The sequence below is a fragment of the Capricornis sumatraensis genome, chromosome 16 (assembly GCF_032405125.1).
Source record: "Capricornis sumatraensis isolate serow.1 chromosome 16, serow.2, whole genome shotgun sequence".
NCBI classification, from domain to species: Eukaryota; Metazoa; Chordata; class Mammalia; order Artiodactyla; family Bovidae; genus Capricornis; species Capricornis sumatraensis.
The window spans coordinates 29,451,684-29,473,734 of record NC_091084.1 but is presented as its reverse complement, the minus strand read 5'-3'; the positions used below and the strand labels follow the sequence as shown (position 1 = coordinate 29,473,734).

Sequence of the window (22,051 nt, the reverse complement as noted above, 5' to 3'; positions counted from 1 at the left end):
CTTTTTAATATGCTGTCTAATTGGTGATAACTTTCCTTCCAAGGAGTAAGCGTCTTCTAATTTCATGGCTGCAATCACCATCTGCAGTGATTTTGGAGCCCAAAAAAATAGTCAGCCACTGGTTTCCATTGTTTCCTCATCTATTTGCCATGAAGTGATGGGACTGGATGCCATGATGTTAGTTTTCTGAATGTTGAGTTTTAAGCCAATTTTTTCACTCTCTTTCACTTTCATCAAGAGGCTCTTTAGTTTTTCTTCACTTTCTGCCATAAGGGTGGTGTCATCTGCATATCTGAGTTTATTGATATTTCTCCCGGCAATCTTGATTCCAGCTTGCTACTGAACCAAAATAACATGAACAAGCCTATTCCATTGAAGGGAAATTTGGTTTTCTAGGATCAAGGTAACTGATCAAACTTAAATTCTAAAAGCTTTTCTTTCCTTGCTTCTTTGACATTTCTGATCCAAGCCAGCAAGAATTCTCCATCATTCTTTTTTAACCATTGCTTTAAAATTTTCATGAGAATTTCTGCTTCCAGCTTGGGTCATCTTGCAGTTTTTTTCATTTGCCTGCATGTGTAGATAACTAAAAACCAACACAAATCTTAGTGATTCTGTTCCATGTCTTGTCTGTTCCCCACCTATCCCAGTATACCTCCATATCCCACTAGTAGTCCCTTCAGCCTTCCCTAAACTACCAATAAAACCCCAAATAGACTGGTTTGAATTTTAACTGCTTTCATTTTTCCCTGCCAGGCTTCTTAACTATGCTTAGCAAACCCCTCCCCCTCAAGGAAGCTAAGCTGCTGAAAGAACAGAGGAGGAATTCTTTTCTTCTCAGTTATTCAGTCCCTGAAGTGTTGATTAGAAGGAATTAAACTTTCACAGTGAGCTCCAAGTTTCATATATGTTATTAATTTGAGATTTCTCTTAGTAATTTAAATGTTCAGAAAATAAGGTATGGTTTTGCTGAACGGACAGTGAGCTGGCCAGAATTTTTAACTTAGCGGTTGCATAGCTGTATTGAGGATTAATGTGTGACACTTGTGATGAGGCACTAGTGAAGACACGGCAGCAGTATACTTTCAGTAAAACTGCATTTGTAGTAATAATATGTGTATCAAAGATTCTGTTGGGTTTGGTACGTTAAAGAATGAATTGGGACTTCCCTGCTGGTCCAGTGGATAAGAATCTGCCTGCCAATGCAGGGGACATGAGTTCGATCCCTGGTCTGGGAAGATTGCACAGGCCATGGGGCAGTGAAACCCGTGTACCCACAACTACCAAGCCCACAGTCTAGAACCTTCAAGGCACAACAACTGAGTCTGTGCTGCAATAGCTGTTGAGCCCATGAACCACAGCTATTGAAGCTGGTGTGCCTAGAGCCTGTGCACAGCAGCTAGGGAAAGCCCATGAGCACTGATGAAGACCCAGCACAACAGAAAATAATAAAAAGAAGAAAAGGATGAATTGGCCTCTGCCAGGACCATTCATTGGAGGAAGCTGGTGTTCATGGCAGGGAAAGTGTCATAGCAAGCAGAATGAAGCAGATTTTGCTTAAATGTGCAAAACCGTTAGGGTTAGGAGTAAGAGTAATATATGGAGTGATTAGAGGAGACCCCATGACACATTTACAAGACTAAAGGGTTTTTGTTTGCTCTTTAATAGGAAAGAGAGGCAAGCTGGTGGAGGGATGGTGGTGGTTGAATCTTGCTGTCAGTCTTTGGGTCTAGCTGTTGAAAGCAGCTGTGTGGCTGTAACATGCTGTGGAAGCAGGTGTTTCCCCCATATGGCCTCTTTAGATGTCAGACCCTGATCAGTCATTCATTCTTGCACACTCATTTTTCATATAAACACCTAATAGCAATCTAAGCCTGTAGCCATTGCTGAAGATGGTTTCCTTTGATATTGTTTCCTTTGTAAAGATTTCCTGTTTGGTAGATTAAAACAAAAAAAAAAGCTCTTGCTCTGTAACTTCTCCTCCTCAGCAGAGTGAAAGAGTAGAAAGGTGATTAATTGTAGATAGAGCATTCATAGTTCAAAATGACAGATTTCTCTTATATACTTTAAGCTGCTTATTAGGAAGTTTTAAAATCAAGTGGTTTTAATTCATTGCTTGCCCTGTGGCATTCTCCATTCAAAACACAAGCAGAATACTCCATGACTTTCTCTTCTGGACTTTGCTATCCAGTCACAACACTATCAGAGCCCATCAGTTATTATTACAGTTTCTATCAACATGTCTTCCTCACTGTGCAGAGAAAGGCTAGTTGTGGGAAAGGATCCGGTGAAGGTCTTTCCAACCAATTAAAGATACATCAAGAGTCCTCTTTCTAAATAATTCCCAAAGTACCAGCTCTGTTGAATCACCTTTGTTGGGATTTTTAGCAGCCTATCCCCAGTCTCTTAGGAAAAATAGGTTAAAGTTAAAGACTTCAACTGATAAAATGATTGGGCTTCAAATGTCAAAGGTTAGTTGGTAGGGCTTTAATTGCAGTCACATTCAACTCAACATTTGTTAAGCACCTATTGTGTTTATGTTAAACCATTTGTTAGGTAATATGAGAGTCAGAGATGAAAAAAAAAGTATTTTTAAGGAATTAGGTAGAGAGGGGGTAGACCTCTACTCGAGAAAGGTATGTGTGTGCATGCTCAGCTTTGTCCGACTCTGCGGCCCCACAGATTGTGGCCCGCCAGGCTCCTCTGACAATGGGATTTCCCAGGCAAGAGTACTGCAATGGGTTTCCATTTCCTTCTCCAGGGGATCTTCCCAACCCAGGGATCGAACCCATGTCTCTTTCATCTCCTGCATTGGCAGGCGGGTTCTTTACCACTAGTGCAACCTGGGAAGCCTAAAGAGACAGGATAATATGTTTTTAAAGGAGCTAGAAAAATAAGATATTTATATGTGAAATTAACAAAAATAGAGGACTACAAAGTAATAAGGGAATGCAGAGAAGGTAGAGGACATTTCTTATAGGAGATTCAGGAAGACTTGACAGATGAGGCATTTATTTTGCATTAATGAATGAGAGAATTTGATTTCTCTTGTCGAAGTAGCTCTAGAGATTCTAATGGTCCCACCTCTAAAGCCCCTTGTGATCTTGGAGGGCTGGCTAGGAGGTAGAGGCCATAGGAGCTGGCCAGCTGCCAGTCAGTCTAAAAAGGCTCCAGTAAGCAGGAGGTGACAAGAGGATTGGCCTAGCGCTTTTATTGCAATTTTATTGCAGTTTAATTTAGTGGCCCTTTCTTGAGTCCCTGCTATGCATGAAAACACTGTCTGGAGAATAATATAAATAAAACAGTGTCCCTAGTTAACTAACTAGTGGAGGATATAAACACACAATACAACTCAATATAGCATGAGGCTTGTGATTGGGCTGTAGAGGTACAAACAAAGGGCCAAGGGAAGCACAGAGGAGGAAGCCATTGACGTGGTGTTTTGCAGCAGGAGTCAGTGAAGGCTTCATACAGGAAGTAATATTTGACTGGGCATTGAAAATAAGTGCTATTTCTAAAGTGGCAAGGAGAGGAAAAGGCATGGCACAGAAAGGAAGGAGCGTAAGAGAAGCACATAAACACAGGATGTGAATAGTCTAGCAATGCTGGAATGCCCAGGGATGGGCTAGAAATGGAGGGTGGAGCTGGGTTGCTGTGAAGGACCCTAAATGCGAGGAGAGCTGGGCAGAAAGGAGCCACCAGGTGTTTCTAAGTGGGGAGGAGCGAGGTGCGACTTGTGTTGTGCTCCCTGCTCTAAATGGGCAGCTTAGCAGCAAGCAAAGGGCAGTAAGCAAGAGTGCCAGTCAAGAGAATGAGAGACGATAGAGTATGAGCTGAGATGGGGGAATGGAAATGGAAAGAAGGAGGTGAGTTTGGGACACACAGGGTAGAAGCAGTAAATTATCCCCAGTTTGAAATGGAAATGAGAGGTAGCGAGGCACGAAGACCCCAGTGCTCCTAGTAATACGACGGTAACTCCATAAATGAACACGGGAACATCGTTGGAAGAGCAGTTTGATGTTGGAAAATGGCGAGGTTGAGATATTTCTTCCCAGGCAAGTACTAGAAGGCCGCAGCAGGGACTTAAGAGTGGTACCAGGGTCAGAGCTATAAATTTGGAGAATCATTACCAAACATGTGATTGATGATGGTGGAAGCTATGGGCCCAGAAGAGCTGGTCCTGAGAAACCATAGGGGAAGCAGTGACAGTCAAAATCAGCACGTGCCTCACTAGAAAACCCCTTCCGGAGGAGGAAGAAGAGCAAGTAGCAGACGGAGGCAGAGTTGTCATTGGGGGTACCAGGAGAGGGCGAGGAGCTTCCGAGAGGTGTTGGGAGTGTGGGGAAATGGCAGGCCTGGGAAAGGACGGAGCTTCAGCCTGCCTTGCCTGGAGTCGTTGCTCTAAATATCTGTGTGCAGAGAAGTATTTCCGAGTCAGTGAGACTCTGTCCTTCGGCTGCTGTCTTTGCTCATTTAAGTTCTTCGTCTTCCTCTCCACTCTCTACCCCTCCAATCTCCCTTCTACTCTCTCTTCACACAGTGGGAGGGGAAGAAATGAAAAGGGGAAGTTGGAGTTAAAATGTAGACATTCTTGGTTTGATTGCAAATAAATTGCATATTCTTTATCTTGAATAAGCCAGCTTAATGGTAATAAAGTCACTTTGTCTAATTTTTAAGTTCACTGTGTCCCTCATGGTCATAAATGTGTTTGTCACAAGAAGTAAAAATAATCTGAAAATCGTGGGTCCAGCTGAGTAGACTTAACATTTATTTCCTGATTCTGATGTGGTCTTGATATCAGTCTTTACCCAATTTTGTTTTTGTTCTTAAGGGTACCACTCACCTCAGTCCAGATTTGTGAAGGAAATGGTACTGATTTTGGTACTGATTACTGATGTAAACCAATCATGTTTACTTTCAGTTAACCAGATATCTTTTACTTTCCAGCCCATCTGGAAAGTAACACTCTGTTTCAGTGTTATTTTAAATTTAAGTGGCTGGTTATATAATTTCTAAAAGTTTTCTTTTCATGTTTGATATTCAAACTTAAGGATCCAGAATCTTTATTCTAGTGACGAGAAATTCGTCTTCAGTGGTCAAGATCACATGAGTGGTGTCCATTTGTCTTTCTAGATTTTGGCTTCAGTAACCTCTTCACCCCCGGGCAGCTGCTGAAGACCTGGTGTGGCAGCCCGCCCTATGCCGCGCCTGAACTCTTCGAAGGAAAGGAGTATGACGGGCCCAAGGTGGACATCTGGGTATGTGACTGCCACCTCTTCTCCCTGCAGCGTTAGTTACCCTAGTCTGACGGCAGCTGTCCTCATCCTGGATGAGACTGAGATCTTGATCGCCTGTTTGAATTTTCAATTCTTTGTACAAAGTCTGGTCTCCAACCCTTGTCATACGGACTGAGCCACAGGTTTCCATCTCCCCCTTTGCATCTGCAAAGATAAAAAAAAAATAAAAATCCCAAGGGCAAGCTTGGACGGATGCCCTTGCCAAGAACAGAAATTCTTTCTGTTGTTGCCACTTGCCTTCTCCCTTGGATTAGTACTGAGAGAAATTCTAGATATGTTCCCCAAAATTAATGTCTGGAAGCAAAGAAGAATGCTAAATATTCTAAAGATGATTGGCCTTGACAATGCCCCATATTATTTCTCATTAAAAAAAAAAAAGAAAAGGAAATGTTTGTCCCATTATCTCGCACATGACTCACCACTCTCTTCATCAGGTCGGTTCAGTTGCTCATTTGTGTCCGATTCTTTGCAACCCCATGGACTACAGCATGCCTGGCTTCCCTGTCCATCACCAGTTCTTCATACACATACTATAGTGACCTCTCTTGTTTCTCTGATGGGATTGATCACACATGTTCTCTGTTTGCGATGCAGAGCCTCGGAGTCGTCCTCTATGTGCTTGTGTGTGGGGCCCTGCCGTTTGATGGGAGCACACTGCAGAATCTGCGGGCCCGGGTGTTGAGTGGAAAGTTTCGCATCCCATTTTTTATGTCCACAGGTAAGGGAGATGCCAGCACACAGCTATGACTGGGTTCATTGAACAGTAGACATGCTAAGTTACCCCAGAATTGAGTGATGGGGTATACATGGCCCATTTAACAGTTTGCTGAATTGAACCTCTAGAGGCATGATTCTATAGGAACACAGTGTCTAGGTTTTAGCTTCAGATAACCCCACTCAAGTTTGGTTCTAGACTCTATACAGGGCTGCTAGTGTGGCGGGCAGATTACTAAGTCTTTCTGAGCTTTCGTTTCCTCATTAATAAAAGGCTGACAGTTTTGTGAGGACCACTACTATCAGAACTAAATTAAATAATGTTGGAGAGTTAATAGGCCCAGCACATAGTAGCAGGGCAGTAGATGATAGTCCTGGTTCATCTCTGTTTTATCTCTCCCTTTTTCAGGATAATATTTCTGTTGGGTTGGTCAAAAAGTTCGTTTGAGTTCTTCTGTAATACTTAAATGGTAAAATTTTTGGCCAATCCAGTATTTACTGGGGGCTCCATTGAGATGTGGTAATAAATGGCAAGGGGAAAGCAGGCTTTGCATCTTAGTCTTGCTGATATTACATTTCCTGCTTCTGTGACATTTATCCCCCCAACTCAAATAAAAAAGTACTTTTTGAATGAGTGGGCAGTAGCTCTTAAAAAAAAGTATCACTGAAAACAGGCACCCAGAATCTATAGTATTTCATCACTGTCTGTATGCACACATAAGAAAGGGACATTCTGGGGCAACGCTCTAAGAAGTCTGCTTAGTTTTGCTTCATCATGGTTTCAGTTAAAAGTACAACCTATAGAGTGGATGTCAGCTGGGTTGGGAGCAGAATGTAAGCACATGGGAATTATGTTTTAGAAAGAAAACAAGAATTGCGTTTGAAATCAACATCAGAAATGTTGTTCCTAAAATGCATTTTGGAAAAAAGCCATGGGAAAAATAAAATAGAGCCAGGCGGTAGGTTAGGGATGGTGGTTGGGTGTTTATTTGTAAAGGTATGGCAGGGAACCCCTTCCCTGAAAAACAGACATTTTGGTGAAGACTTGGAGAAGACGAAGGGAGAGTGTGAGCTGTGCAGTCTGAGGAAGGGCTTTGCAGGCAGAGGGAACAGTGAGAGGGCAAAGGCCTTGGGGAGAGAACATACATGAATGTCTAAGGAACAGGATGGAAGCCTCTGTGCTAGAAAGAAATGAGAGAGAGGACGGGAGAGGTGCAGTCAGAGGGGCAGGAGAAAGCTCACTTTGAGGGCCTGGTCAGTCAGTGTAAAGACCTTAGTTTTCACTCTTGAGTGAAATGCAAAAAATCAGAGGATTTTAACAAAGGAATGGCATTAACTTTGGGTTTTCTTTAACTTTTATTATTTATTATGAAAAATTTCAAGCATGCAAAAGTATTGAAAGAATTTTATGGTGACTTTTGTTCTTTTTATAAAAAATAATCACTCTGCCAACTCTCTTGGTTGAAAAGTTCAAGGGCTGAAGGAGGGAGACCAGTTAGTAGATTTTGGTGGCTAGTTCCCAGACTGGAGTGTAGAGATTGGGGTGGTAAGAAGCCTTCAGATTCAAGAGATAATATGCACTATGTGGCACTGTTCCAAGCGTTTTGCAAACATTAACTCATTTAATTATTTTAACAACCTTATAAGATACATGAGACTATTAGCCCCCATTTTATAGGTGATAAAGCTGAAACCAGGAGACGTTTAGCTATTTTCCCAAGATAACACAGCTACTAAGTGACTGAACTAGAATTTGAACCTAGGCAGTCTGGCTCCAGCAACATTTATGTGGGATTTGATCTGAGAGAAAGAGTAATTAAAGGTAACTCCAGGGTTCTTGGCTTGAGCAACTGGAAGGATGGATTTACTGCTAATAGAGGTGGGAATGGCTAGAGAAGACTGCTTCCGTTTTGGAGAGAGGTTTTAGATGTATTCATTTGAGATGCCCATTAGACATCTAAGTTGAGTTATGGTATGGGCAGTTGAAATTAGTAGGGCTTGGTTGGGAGTGGTGGGCTATGGATACACATTTGGGAATGATCAGTGTATAGATAAGATTTAAAGCTCTGAGATAAGATCACATTTTAGGCCATGGATGTAGGAATGAGAAAAGGTCCAAAGATTAATCTCTGGGACATGCTAACATTCAGCGATCAGGATGGTGAACAGGGATCAGCATAGGAATGGTTAGTAAGGTAAGCCAGAGCGTTTTGTGTCCTGGAAAACAAGGAGAAGGAATGAGGAACGGTGTGGAGTGCCCCTGATGGGTCACATGATAGAGCTTGTTGGAGGACAGAGAGGACGAAAAGTGCCCCATCATACTAAGAAAGCATTGAGACAGGAAAACAAGGCAGGCAGCCTCGTGTTGATCAGAGGGTCAGTTTTTTATAGGGTAACTTACTCACAGGGTGGGATCAGACAGACAGCGATCCAGAAGCATTTGCAGCTGTACTCTGCACTGTGAAGGGGACAGTTTTCTAGTTAACCTAAGAATATAAGGGTATGTGCTTAGAAACAGGAAGTACATTCCTGTCAAGATTTATGAATGGGTGACTAGTCTCATGGGCACCAGGAATATGTCAGCCAAGCTCTTCATCACTGTTTGGAGATACCAGAGCATAGAGGCCACCTGGACCTCATGGTCATGAAACAGTGTCCAGTAACTACACAGTCCTTGACACAGAGAAGCGATTTACTGCACGCCACAGACTTGGGGGCACAGTCAGTGGAAGGATAGGAGGAATGTAGGGGCCCAAGATAGCATCAGTTATGCTAACAGCCACACAGACCTGAATATCAGATTTAGAGATTCGAAGATCATTGATGATCTTGAAGTACAGATTTGGTGGTGGAGAAGGAGCAAAGCTCTAATTCATGTCAATACAACCAAAAAAGAATAGATGGGAAATGGAGAGAAAGGAAATAGGCACAACTCTTTCTGGTTTACCCTACAAGGAAGCAGAGAAGGGCGTAGTGGATTGCTCTGACAGGCATCACCAGTGGTCTTGTCCTAATCTACTAGATATCTTCAGTCTTTATCTTAATGACTGCATGGCAGTGTTTGGAGCTAAACACTAAAAATTCACCACTGCTTGCTTTCTTTCTTAAAAGTAAACTTTATTTTTTAGACCAGTTTTGGGTTCATAGCAGAATTAAGCGGGAAGTGCAGAGAGCTCCCGCGTTCGCCCCCGCCCCACCCGCACGCTCACAGCTTCCTGCACTGTCATTTGTTCGTTGCTGTTCAGTCGCTAAGCCGAGTCCAGCTGTTTGCAACTCCATGGACTGCAGCACGCCAGGCTTCCCTGTCCTCCACTATCTCCCAGAGTTTGCTCAAATTCATGTCCATTGAGTCAGTGATGCACTCTAAGCATCTCATCTTCTGCCGCCCTTTTCTCCTTTTGCCTTCAATCTTTCCTAGCATCAGGGTCTTTTCCAGTGAGTCAGCTCTTTGCATCAGGCAGCCAATGTTTTGGAGCTTCAGTTTTAACATCAGTCCTTCCAATGAATATTCAGGGTTGCTTTCCTTTAGGATTGACTGGTTTGATCTCCTTGCAGTGCAAGGGACTCTCAAGAATCTTCTCCAGTACCATAATTCGAAAGCATCAGTTCTTTGATGCTCAGCCTATTTTATGGTCCAGCTCTCACATCTGTACATGACTACTGGAAAAGCCATAGCTTTGACTGTTCTTTTGTTGGCAAAATGATGTCTTTGCTTTTCAATACGGTGTCTAGGTTGTCATAGCTTTCTTCCGCTGTCAGTATCTGAGGTAGACGTTTGTTACAGTTGATCAGCCTGCAGTGACACTACACTGAATTATCGCTGAAGTCCACTGTTGACTGTGGTTCTGGTGTCATACAGAGACTCCTCTGTGCCTGTTCACCCCCTCCCGCTCCCTTAAGCCCCGCAGTCGGTGATCATTTCGCCGTCTCCGCAGTTTTCCCTCTTGCCGAATGTCGTATAGTTGGGATCGTGTAGTGTGTGACCTTTTCAGATTGGCTTCTTTCACTTAGTAATACGTGTATAAAGTTCCTCTGTGTCTTTTCGTGGATTAATAGCTCATTTCTTTTTAATGTTCCATAATGTTCCATTGCCTGGACGTACCCAGTTTATTTATCCATTTGCCTACTGATTGACATCTTGGTTGCGTCCACGTTTTAGCAGTTATGAACAAAACTGCTGCAGATGTCCACGTGCAGGTTTTTGTGTGGATGTAAGTTTTCAGCTCACCTGAATAAATGCCAGGGAGTGGGGTTGCTGGATTATACACTAAGGCTATCTTTAGTTTTGTAAGAAACCACCACACTATCTTTCAGAGTGCCTGTACCATTTTGCATTTCCCCCAGCAATGAGTGAGAGTTCCTGTTGCTCCCCATCTTTGCCAACATTTAGTGTTATCAGTGCTTTGGGTCTTTGCTGTCCTAACAGGTGTAAAGTGGTACCTTTGTTATTTTAATTTGTAAGTCCTTAATGCTGTATGATGGCTAGCAGTTAATATGCATATTTACCACCTGCGTGTCTTGTTTGGTGTATGTATAAATGTTTTCCCCGTTTTTTAATTGAGTTGTGTATTTTCTTATCATTGAGTCACTTCTTTTTTTTATTATTAATTTTTCTTGGAGCATGGTTGCTTTGCAGTGTTCTGTTACTTTGTACTGTACAGCAAAATGAATCAGCCACTCCTTGCTTTTTAAAATACCTTTTTTTCCATTGCTTCTCAGACACGACTTTCTCCAGTTTTCCTCCTGTCTCCCTGACTGCACCTTGTCTGCCAGATGTCTCTCTGCTCATCCTGTAAATCTTTTCTCTTCACACCATCTTTCTGAGCATATTATTCATTCCTATGGCTTTCGTCATTGCAATGATGTCCCCAGTTAACACTCAGTTAACTCTTTGGCCCAGACCTCTCCTCTGGGGTGAGGGGCTTATATATCCAATCAGTTGCTACCATCAGCTTCACTGGCATGTATTCAATTCACATCAGTGGAAACATTTTCAAAACTGAATTTAACTTCCTCCTTAGATTTGCTCTATTCTGTGTTCCCTGTCTTAGTGAATGGTGTCACTGTCTGACCAAGACAGAAACTAGCCTTGACTCCTCACCGTAGCTGCTCGTTTACCAAACCCTGAACATCCCACCCTCCATTCCTATAGACACTTCTGTAGTGGCTCTTACCTGGATTAAATCATAGCCAATTAAATGGATGCCTGACTCCAGCCTTATCCTCTAATGCAGTCTCCACACAGTTGCACAAGTAGTATTTCTAAAATACATATGTCAAAACAAACAACACACACACTTGCACACAAATCTGCTTATGTCACTTTCCAGCTTAAGCTTTTCAGTAGTTTATCATTTCCTCTAGCCTAACTTTCACTCCTTAACATGGCTAGAGCATTGACTTCATTTTTGACCATGACCATAGTAAAAAATGCAAGTTATACTGTGACCTAGAAAATACATATATACATACAACTGAACAAAGTTTTCTTTTTTTAAAAAAAAAAAAAAAGCAAAATTCGTCTTTACTATATGCGGTGCACTCTAACATATTTTATTCTATTACATTAAAAATGCTGACTATTACTAGATTGATCACATGAGTGCTGTTTGAAAATCAATGGCATGGAAATACCTCTGTGACCTGGCTCCTGCCTGTCTCTTCAGCCCAAGACCCCATTCTACGTCTGGTCACCCTAAGTTCCTTCCAGTTCCCCGAACAAGTTATGTTTTCGGGAGCACGTCCTTGCTTCTGGGATGCTTCTTCTCCCCCCACCCCATGCCACCCTCTCCTGTATTCCAGAGCAAGAAGTTAGATGTGATAGAGATAAAAATCTAGAAAATCTAGCCTACGATTCTTTCTTTCCTCATGGGACTTCCCCAACATTTCATTATAATAATTTCTTTCTTTCCGTGTCTTCCACACCAGACTGTAAGCTTAGAGAAAGTAAAGACAAAACATGTTTTTTTTTTTCACAGTTGTGTCTAGCCTAGCAGAGTTTCTGGCATGTGGTAGGATTTAGTAAACAGTAAGTAAATAGAATTCTGCTTAAAACCCTCCAGTGGCTTTCATTTACACTTGGAAAACCATTCCAAAAGTCATTATTATCATGGCCGACATGAGGCGCACTGTGGTGGGCCCCAGTCTTTAATCTCATTTCCTGCTCTTCTTTGCTCTAGGCCCCGAGCTCCAGTCACAGAGGCGTCTTTGCTGTTTCTCACACTTGTGCATTCTTGTTTCCTCAGATACTCGCATGGCTTCCTCACCTCACGTGAGGTTTCTGCTTAAATGTCCCCTTAGAGGGGCCTCTCCTGACGCCCTCCTCATTCCCTTTCCATAGCTCCGCCTCATGCTTTTTAATGGCGTTTGCCACCATCTGACAATGTTTACTGTGGCCCCGTCCCTCATCCCCACTGCCTCTTGACTGTAATGAGGTTTTGTTTTTGTTCACTGCTGTATTCCCTGGGCTTTGGACAGTGCATGGGTCCTGGTAGGCACTCAGTAAATGTCTCTTAAATGAATGAATACATGCATGAATGCATGGGTTTCTTACTACCAGGTAATTCCAATAATAATATCAGTAACCATAACTTACATTGCTTTAGGGCTTTCAGGTTTACAAAGTGCTTCCTATGCTTGATCTAATTTGAGCTAGGTAATTGTCCTCTGGAGTTGGTACTGGCACATAGTGTTTATCATTTTGCCAGTGACGTTTGAGAAGCTGGCGTTTAAGGAAGTTTAGTTGACTTGCCTGAAGACACACAGGTGATAAATGACTAAGTCAGTTCTCAAACTCAGTGTTTGTTCTACTGCACCACACTGTTAGAAAGAAAGGGCGAGATAAACAAACCGCTTCCTCTGCTTTTCCAGTGTCCTTAGTGTTCACTGTGAGCAGCTAGGATCCCTTCTCCCCTCCACCCCCACAGCGTGGCAGAGGATTTTCACTCAAGTCTTAGCAGACGTGGCTTCAGACAGCGGATGCTGGTGAATAGCTAACCATACTGTCAGCCACGAAGTCTGCTAGTGCTTAGAAATAAACTGCACAACATCTTCACTACTTAGAAAGAACTAATATTTATAGCATGGTATAAGTTAGCAGGAAAGTTTAAAGACTTAGAGAATACCAACATAATTATCCTAAACGTGATCAGTCCTGAATCCTGGACAAGTAATTCCCTAAATAAGAATAACAGTTTTTGGTAAGATTAAGTACGGAAAGGAACAAGAACCCCGTCTAGGAAATGAGTGGACAGTTGCCGTGCTACCAGTGTATTCTCTCTGCCCTCGGGGACAGACGTGTGCTTGGCCTTGCCCACCATCACAGGGCTGAACCCCGGGCCCCTCAGAGACTTCTGTCAGGATAAGCCATGGGAGAAAAGGAGCACGTCAGATGGTTTTGTCTTTGCTCAGCTTAGACGTCCTTCAGGTACCAAAAAAGTTCAAATTCATGTAGAGGAAACCTAGAGTCTGTCCCTGAGTCCTTCTGCTTACACCTCTAGTTTCTGGACATGGTTGTACCTCGTTAGGCCCGAAGTGAATTACTTACTGGAGGCTGGAGCCAGCCACTCTGCAGCCTGTCAGGACTGCTGTCACTGTGCTACGGAAGATGATGCAGCTGGGGGCGTCCTACAGAACAGGGCCCTTTTTTTCCCCTCAGGCTGTTGCCATAGACCTGAACTGAGTTTATCCCTTTTTCTGCCAAAAGGGTCTAGAAACTCCAGCTGAACCAGTGTCGTTTTTTTTTAAATGGGCACTTGGGTAGCAGAGTCGGGAAGGCCCCATCGTCTAGCTTCTTCTAGCCAAATTGAATTCCAGAATATGTACAGCTGTGTGGGAGGCCATACTATACAAATGGATATAGTTAGTTCAAGAATTCTAAGCATCTCTTTATTGTCAGTAATGTGTGGAATGAAGTACCCTTGCAGTTAGTGGATATTTCTGGGCCTGGTCTTGTTTGTTTGATACAAACTTCCCTTCATGGGCATCTCGAGATACACTGAAGACATGCTTTCAATTTGGAATGACAGGGGTATAAATTTACAAGGATTTATTTGGGGCGGATCGATTTCATACCACCTAGTTCAGTAACTGTGTATCTGTCTTCCTCTCCTCGCCCCTAGAATGCAGACTCCTTTTTATCAGAACTGTGTTTCAGAGGTACGGCAGCATCCTCCATAAAATTTAAAGGTGACTGGCATGGTGTAAACATTCAATAAGTTTTTCTTTAATGAAAAATTGAATCATCACCACTTACCTGTAGAATCTTCTGTCAGACTCTTGTATTTTATTATTATTAATAAAGTGATAGGTAACTCACTGATGATCTGAATTACTAACTGGCTTTATGTACTTTTGTTATATAAGTTATTATATAAATGACCAGGTCGAGTGATTTCTAGTTCAAAAAGGGTTTGCTCTGCAATCGAGTTGGCTTTCAATGTCTTAAGTAAAATATGTTTGATCTAGACTGGTGTTTCTGGGTTAAGCTTCTTGGAGCATTCCAAAGACCAGTTAGGTATTGATGAAACCCTGAGCCTAAATTATAGAAGTTGAAACTTGCTGTTTGTTTTGAGTCTCTGCAGAAGGTGAGACCTGACCTGGCCACGTGTGTTCGCAAATTCTTTCTCTGACTTCCGCTCCCACTGAGGGAAGCCAGCAATGTAAATATTTTGAGCATCAAGCTCAATCACTACCAGTATATTTTTAAAAGCCATAAGAGGCCTACTTATTAAAGCCTGTTTTGTCTTATTCACCAGTTACACCACCTATTAGCAAATATAGTAAGATCAGTCATTTATTTAGCTGAAGGAAAATTAATTTACAGTGGAATAAACTGCACTGATGGCAAGTATGTAGAGATCTCTTGTGGACAATATTTTTGAGTCTGTATTGATTAAACGTCATTTGTGACTTAATTAATTGTAATATTGCATAAGCATTTTATCATTCAGAATGCAAGACCCAGGCTTACATAATGCTTCTGCAGGAGACTACTGTGCAGCTACTGCCAAAAAGCTTCCACTTAGATGCAAACAGCTTGGCCCTGATGGGCTTACTCATCAAGAACCACACAACATCTTGCTTGGCTAAAAGCACTTTGTTTAGAGGGATTGGGACAGGAGATTAAAGTAACTCGCCCATCAGTCTCTATATACTCAAGGACTCAGAGTCCTCAGAGCAGTTCTTCCATGCCTTTTTAAGGAACACTGTGCTACTTAGGGGGGGCTTCCCCAGGGGCTCAGAGGTAAAGAATCCACTTGCAAGGCAAGAGGTGAAGGAGACATGGTTTAATCCCTGGGTCTAGAAGATTCCCTGGAGGAGGAAATGGCAGTCCACTCCAGTATTCTTGCCTGTGATTGCACCGAAGACAATAGGAAACCAGGAGGTACATATGGGTGCTGCCTGGTTTATTGTTGTTATCCTTTTCAGACACACTGTCTCCTCTCTTCAGCATCCCGATACAGGAAAATAGAGTCAGGGAAGATGTCCTAGATGGATAATAGCTAACAGCCAGCCATTGAACACTTTCTCAGTACTAGACACTGTTGCATTAGCCTACTGATATCTCATGTTTAAAACAACCCTATGAGGTAGGCCCCCACTGTCACCTGACAGACAAGACAGTCAAGGCATGGTAAGGTTAAGTAAGACCCCCAGAACCACCCAGCCAGGCAGTGGCAGAGCTGTTTGAGCCCTTGCAAGCTGGCTTCAAAGCTACCCAGGTGTCTTTGATTGTATTTTAATTCTCAATGAGTACATTTCTGACGAGTGATTCCAGGTATCAAGAGAGTTCTGGAATGGATATCTTTGCCCATCTAAATTACTTACAGAGGGAAAAAAGTTTTAGTATCAAGTACTGTGTATTGGATTCTGTATAAGTGAGCCAGAATTTTCTTCCACTATAATGCTTGCTATTAGGACTTAAAATATATTTGAATAGTAAGATAGTATAAATGACAAATTTTTATTTTAAAGATGTGACCTGCACATTGGACAGTGTAAACAGTGTAAACAGTGGAACATGCTGGGATCTTTTCAAGGTGAGGGCTACAGGTAAATGTAAGCCTCCCCCAGCCCTTAAGCCAGAGACTCCTAATTTCTAAATCTTAATTCTGGCAACATCTCAGCCACCAAGAAGAACAGTTGAAAATAAGGAAAGATCAAGAAATAGATGTTATTTTTCTAACAAATGGAGATCTTTGGGTCGAATACTTGTTTTCTCCTCAGTCTGCCTCAGGTTGATGAACTTGTTAAACTCAAAGAGAAAGCCTCGCAGCCTGATTCCCAACAGAAGCTTTCCTCATCTGCACCCACCAGTGTTTGCTAAATTGTGCCAAGTCATCTCCCTTTGACTCTGTTCAGCCACAGAAAGGGTATCAGAGAATATAGATGTAAGGAACTTTCCTTCTGTTCCAGAACATTACAATAATTTGCGGAAACCAGCGTTTTGGGGTAGAATTTGTATTTAAATGACTCTCCACTTCCTTGTCTGATCTCTTGCTGTTGGGCTATCCTTGTAGGAATTTTACTGAATTTTCTGGTACTGGGACTCGCACTTCTCTTTCCCCAAAAGAACTAAAAACATTGGATTTCAAAACAGGACATTTTTTTCCTCAGTGTCATTTCTCTTAGAGGAGTTGATCTCAATGCTTGTTTATTATGAGTAAACTGTTTTACAACAGCCAATGTTATTATAAAGTAAGTTCCATTAGAGTTAATTCCAAGATTATGTAGTTTCTTTCGTTGTGTAAAACTGTGGTATTGACTATTACTTTAAATAAAGTTAGAAATGTTTATGTATTTCTCTTGTGATAGTAAAGTATCAGATTTTAATTTTTCTGATACCTACAGCACCATTGTTCTAGCACTGTCCAGTATAACAAAATTTCATTGTAATAACCCCTGTATTTTGTATGATTATACTTAACATTTATGCAGTGCATAAATGCATCTATAGGATAGCATATTCACTGTAATATATGTTCTTTATACATACAAGTGCCTTACTGCAAGATCATTGGTCTACATTGTTCAGATTTTAAAATAGTCACTTCATAAGATAGCTTTGAGCTTAGCTGACAATGACGGTGTTTCCTTCTCTGTGTGTTAGTCACTCAGTCATGTCCGACTCTTTGTGACCCTGTGGACTACAGCCTGCCAAGCTCCTCTGTCCATGGGATCATCCATCCAAGAACACTGGAGTGGGTTGCCATTTCCCAACCCTGGGTTCAAACCTGAGTCTCCTTCATTTCAGGAGGATTATTTACCAGACGTGGCAAGGGTTTCCCTGGGCATTTTTAAAAAAAGCTATTTCTAGGACTCAGTCCACTAGCAGAGTGAGGATTCCTAACTCTGGCCAGCTTCATACCAAAGAAAATGTATGTTGGCACAAATACTTATGACTTTTTTTTTAAGCCTTAATTTATTAATTCAGTATTTAACTCTTATCACAGCCATGTTGCTCCATACAGAATTTGTCATTGTGGGTCAGTCATCAGTCTTGTTCTGTTTGTTATGATAATATCAGTTCTCTCCCACACTGGTACTTGAGCTGGCCAAAGTGAACGGATGATAGAATCAGGCTGTATATCACATTGTATTCTTGTTCTGAAAAGCATAAGAAATCAGTGCCATTTAACTTAAAAAAAATGAAGTTAAGTCATTTTCATGGAAACAGACATTTTGGCTAGTTTACTTTTGTTTCTTTTTTGGATTTTTGAGATTTGACCAAAACAGAGCCCTCTTTGAAATTTGAATTGCTCTGGAGGATTAAACATGATTAAGAAATTGGTTAAAATTATTGAAAACAAGGAGCTCTCGGGCTAGATATTTTGGCATTTCCTTTGAACACACCTAGTGTTGACTAACCTTCCCAGGTGGCTCAGTGGGTAAAGGATCTGCCTGCCAGTGCAGGAGACCAGGGAGACATGGGTTTGATCCCTGAGTCAGGAAGATCCCCTGGAGGAGGAAATGGCAACTCACTCCAGTATTTTTGCCAGAAAAGTCTGGTGGGCTACATGCAGTCCATGGGGTCGCTAAAGAGTCATACATGACTGCACACACAGCAGATGAGTCTAGCATTGACTGGAAAGAGGGTGAGAAACCACAGCATACCCTCTTCCAAGCACCTGTACGAAACATGAACTTCCTGGGTAACTGCTTCTTGCTCGCATTCTCCCCGCGCCTCCTGGCACACAGATGTCTCCTGTTCCCCCAGCTCCAAGCAGTTTTATGTGGTCAGAAAGAATCTATGACTCAGTTCCTCTCAGACCACTCCTCTGCCCACAGAGCTGAAAATGATTGCTTTGTCATATCCCATTCTTTGGCAGCACATGAAGGGCTTAGGGACAGTTGGCATTTCCTGCATCAGAGAACCAGCCTAAAGATTCTGAGGGCCGGTTCCCTGAAGTTTTGCCTGCCCCTTCTGCCTGTTTCTGATTCCTTGATTGGGGAAGCCTGTGGTTGCCAGCCTTCCATCCCCACCCCCATCACCATGCGACAACTAGGGCACGTCAACCAAGCTTGCTCTTCTGCAGTGCATCTCAGCCTCACCACCACCCCTGCCTTCTCAGTTCACCCTAATGCGACTTGCTGTTTGTCATGACACTGTCTGCCAGCTACTTCATAGCCTTCTGAATTTATTACCTGGCTTGCTTTCTATGGACTTGACTTATAGGTGACTGTTGTGATGGAACCTGTGGAGAGTACATGGCATTTGATTTATTGGAGGAAGAATGAAATTGATTCGATATGTGTTTATAAAGATATGCTTGCTGCTACCTAAAATATCAGCAGTTAATTTAGGTACTGTATGGGTTAAAAGCTCTGGCCTTGGCATGAGACTGGCCAGAATTTGTATCCTAGTTTTGCCTCTTATTAGCTGGTTAAGTTTCTTAACTTACCTGATTTTTCATTTCTCTATTTGTATAATAGATGTAGTACTAACAAGGACTAGTGTGTAAATTAGATGCTTAAGCTAACTTCAAGGGTTCATTTGTTCTAATTAGCACTCTGCCTACCTCTTATATGGTGCACAAGAAATGTTAGTAATTATTACTAAATAATATTTTTAAAAGAGTTTCTCTATTACTCTTCCATTCCCTCCTTCCTTATGTTGTTTTTCACTCTTCTCTCTCATTTCATTCTCTTAAGAGGGTAAAGACATATTATTAATACTCTCAGACACATCCACAGGGTTTATGGAGAAGATCTGATCTGCCAAGAGCTGTTTGGGTTTGTTGTATCATAACCTAGACGCTATGGCTGTATCATACGCAGCTGCCTCCTCACGTGGTAATCTGATTTACACATTACTCTGGGCAGCCTCAGAAACAATTGGTAAATAAGCACCCTCTGTGTGAATGAGACAGCGGACTCTAAAGCTGCAAGGGGAGGCCTTGGAAATCATCTGATCCAGGCTTTTGCCCCCAAACAGTGCCACATTTGAATGTTCTGAAAAATGACAGTTGGCTGGCTTTTCCAGCTTGAAGCACAGAGAATGCCTGTTCTGTTGTGGGTTCTTGGAGTCAGATTGTTAAAGTTGTTAGGAGGAATGGTAGCAGTCGTCTTGTCCAGTGCTTCTTTCATCTGGCATCACCGAGAACCGATTTCACCCCATGTGCTCTGCAGGCCCTGGTGATGCAGAGCTCAGTGAGATGCTCAGGGAACCCCAGTCTTCCTCACACCAATACTGGGGGCCCTTTCTAATGACATCACAGATGCCAGCCTCTGATTAGACATTTCTAATCAAAAACAAAGAAGACCTCTGAGCTTGTTATGGAAATAGAAGAGGAGTCTGCTTAAAGGATTCATCTTCTTAAGAGCAGTGGAGCTTCTGCCTTGATTATTGACAGCTGAGAAGCCAATGAGATGGTAGTTTCTGAGCTCAATCCTAGTGTTCTCAGATTGGGATTGGATATACTAGAAGAGCAAGAGGAAAAAGCCATTTTTTTGCCAGGCTTGAGGAAGGCTTAACGTCACCCATTAATTATTCAAGATTAAATAAGGAGTTGGATCCTAATGACTCCACACATTTTAAAACTTTACATAGGTAATGTAAATGCAATATTAACTAATCATTAAATGGAAATTTTCTAGTGACAATAAAGATACTATTTCACAGGTCAAATTGTTCTCGATAGTTATATGGCTTCGAGTTGAAGGGGATCAAAGAGTTTATCCTATCCCGTTGCTTCTGGACTTAATTTTTAAAGTGAAACCTTACTCAGAATACAAATGTATAAAAGGAATAAAGTCAGCTGTGCTCCAGGTGTGGCCTTGCTGACTTCACTGCCCCCCTCAACCCCGCCTCACTTCCCTAAGGGGCCCCTCCTGAAATCCCTAGGACCTTAATCCAGTACTTTGGATCAGTTCTAATAATTGAAAAGATTTTTCCTGCATTGAAATTGTCACTTCTAATTATTCCAGATTCAAGGCCCTGGAGCAGCACAGTATAAACACACTGTCTTCCGTGTGCCCTTCAGATGCTGCTGAGTGCTCCGTGTGCCCTTCCTGCCTGCACCTTCTCTTCTCCCCGAAAAATCAGCCTCATGGCTGTTAACCTTCAGCGGCATGTTTTCAGAGTTTTAATCAGGAACTTTTCTTTTACGTGATTCTATTAATATTTCTTCTTCTGTCTTGGAAATAGAGACAGAGCTTCTACTAAGTATCTCGGGTGAATTTCAAGTTGGTTTTAAACTCCCCCTTCTTCATCCTTTTTTTTTTTCTCCCCTTCAGACTGAATACTTTCAGCCTCTTAGAGAAAGTTGTTTTTTATCAAGGTCGAAAAAGGAAAAAGATGTTAAAGACCCGGCCTCAGAAGGAATTACAACTTGAGGAAGCGGTCTGAACTGAATTCCCATTTCAGGACCCTGCCCATACAGGAGCCCGCTCTCCACAAAGCCATCCAAATGCCTGTCAGCACCATGGGGCGGGGCCTGAGCTGGGCGCCCTCTAGTCCCCTTGCTGGTGGCGTTGGGTTTCCGGGGGCGGGGGGGGGGGGGGGGGGGGCGTGGCGCCGGTGCTGCCCTGAGCTTGCGAGGAGCCGGTGAGAGCAGCTCTGAAGCAGCCCCCTCTGGCCCAGGCAGAGCCGCCTGCGGTGCTGCAGTGCTTCCATTCCGTTCAGTAGCAAAGGCACAAGCGATGGGGCCGTTTTTGACGTTAAAATACAGTTTTCTCTGGCATCTGGGCAAGTTGGTGTTTGTCTTCTTTGATCTGGGCCACTGTTTTCTTTCCATTCACTTTAATGGACTGTCCGGTGGTTGGTTGTGTTATTGGGTCTGAGAGCATTTATTCCCTTTGCTTTCACCCTCTTTCCATGTTTCATGTAGAATGGTGCCTTAATAGTTTGCACATCCTTTCCTGAGCTGTATGGGATGCTTAAGGAGCATGAGTTGGTAACAATGCCCTGGCTTTCCGCATTCTGTCGTATTCTGCCGTCTGTGTGGCATGTGGAGGGTGTGAGGTTTCTGCTCCTTCGGCTGCTGGACAGCATGTCAGGAGCACAGATGTGACCTTGTGTCCTTCAGCTGTTGCCACTGCAGCAAGATGTCCACAGGCCCCTCAGCCTGGGACCTGCAGAGGCCTAGGGAATCTGTGACACAGGGTCTGTGGGCTCCTCACATGGACTAAAAGGTAGATGCAAAATTTTGTGTACAAATTCTTGTTTGCATTTTTCTGGAGATTTTTCAAGGCATCTGAAACCAACTAATAGTTAAGGATGGCTGAAAAGAGATTTCAAGATCCTGAAATTGAACCAGATACATCTTCCACTCAGGACTTATTACAGTGGTGTTAAATTTTGTTTGTTTTTAAGAAAATACCTTTAAAATTGCGTTTTAAAGCAAGCCTATAACTGAACATCATTCAGCATCGGTCATCTGATTCAGGACTAACGCACTAGATACTACATGGAAACCGAAAGAAAACAGAGCAGTTAGAGTGCCATCTAGTGGTCTGAACGATACTTGCATAGCTTTGGAATCAGGCCCAGGCCTTCTCCGTACACCTGGGTCTTTAGTTTTAGCAGCTTTCCAAATCAA

The 22,051-nt window shown here is 42.5% G+C and overlaps 1 protein-coding gene across 1 annotated transcript in view; it reads left to right on the top strand.

Moving 5' to 3' along the window:
• SIK3 (SIK family kinase 3) overlaps positions 1–22,051 on the top strand; it is a 258,013-nt gene that overhangs the window by 201,378 nt on the left and 34,584 nt on the right. Inside the window, exons 5-6 of the mRNA XM_068988165.1 lie at positions 5,134–5,258; positions 5,892–6,015. Coding sequence (XP_068844266.1) covers positions 5,134–5,258; positions 5,892–6,015 — 249 coding nt within the window. The remainder of the gene's footprint in view (positions 1–5,133; positions 5,259–5,891; positions 6,016–22,051) is intronic.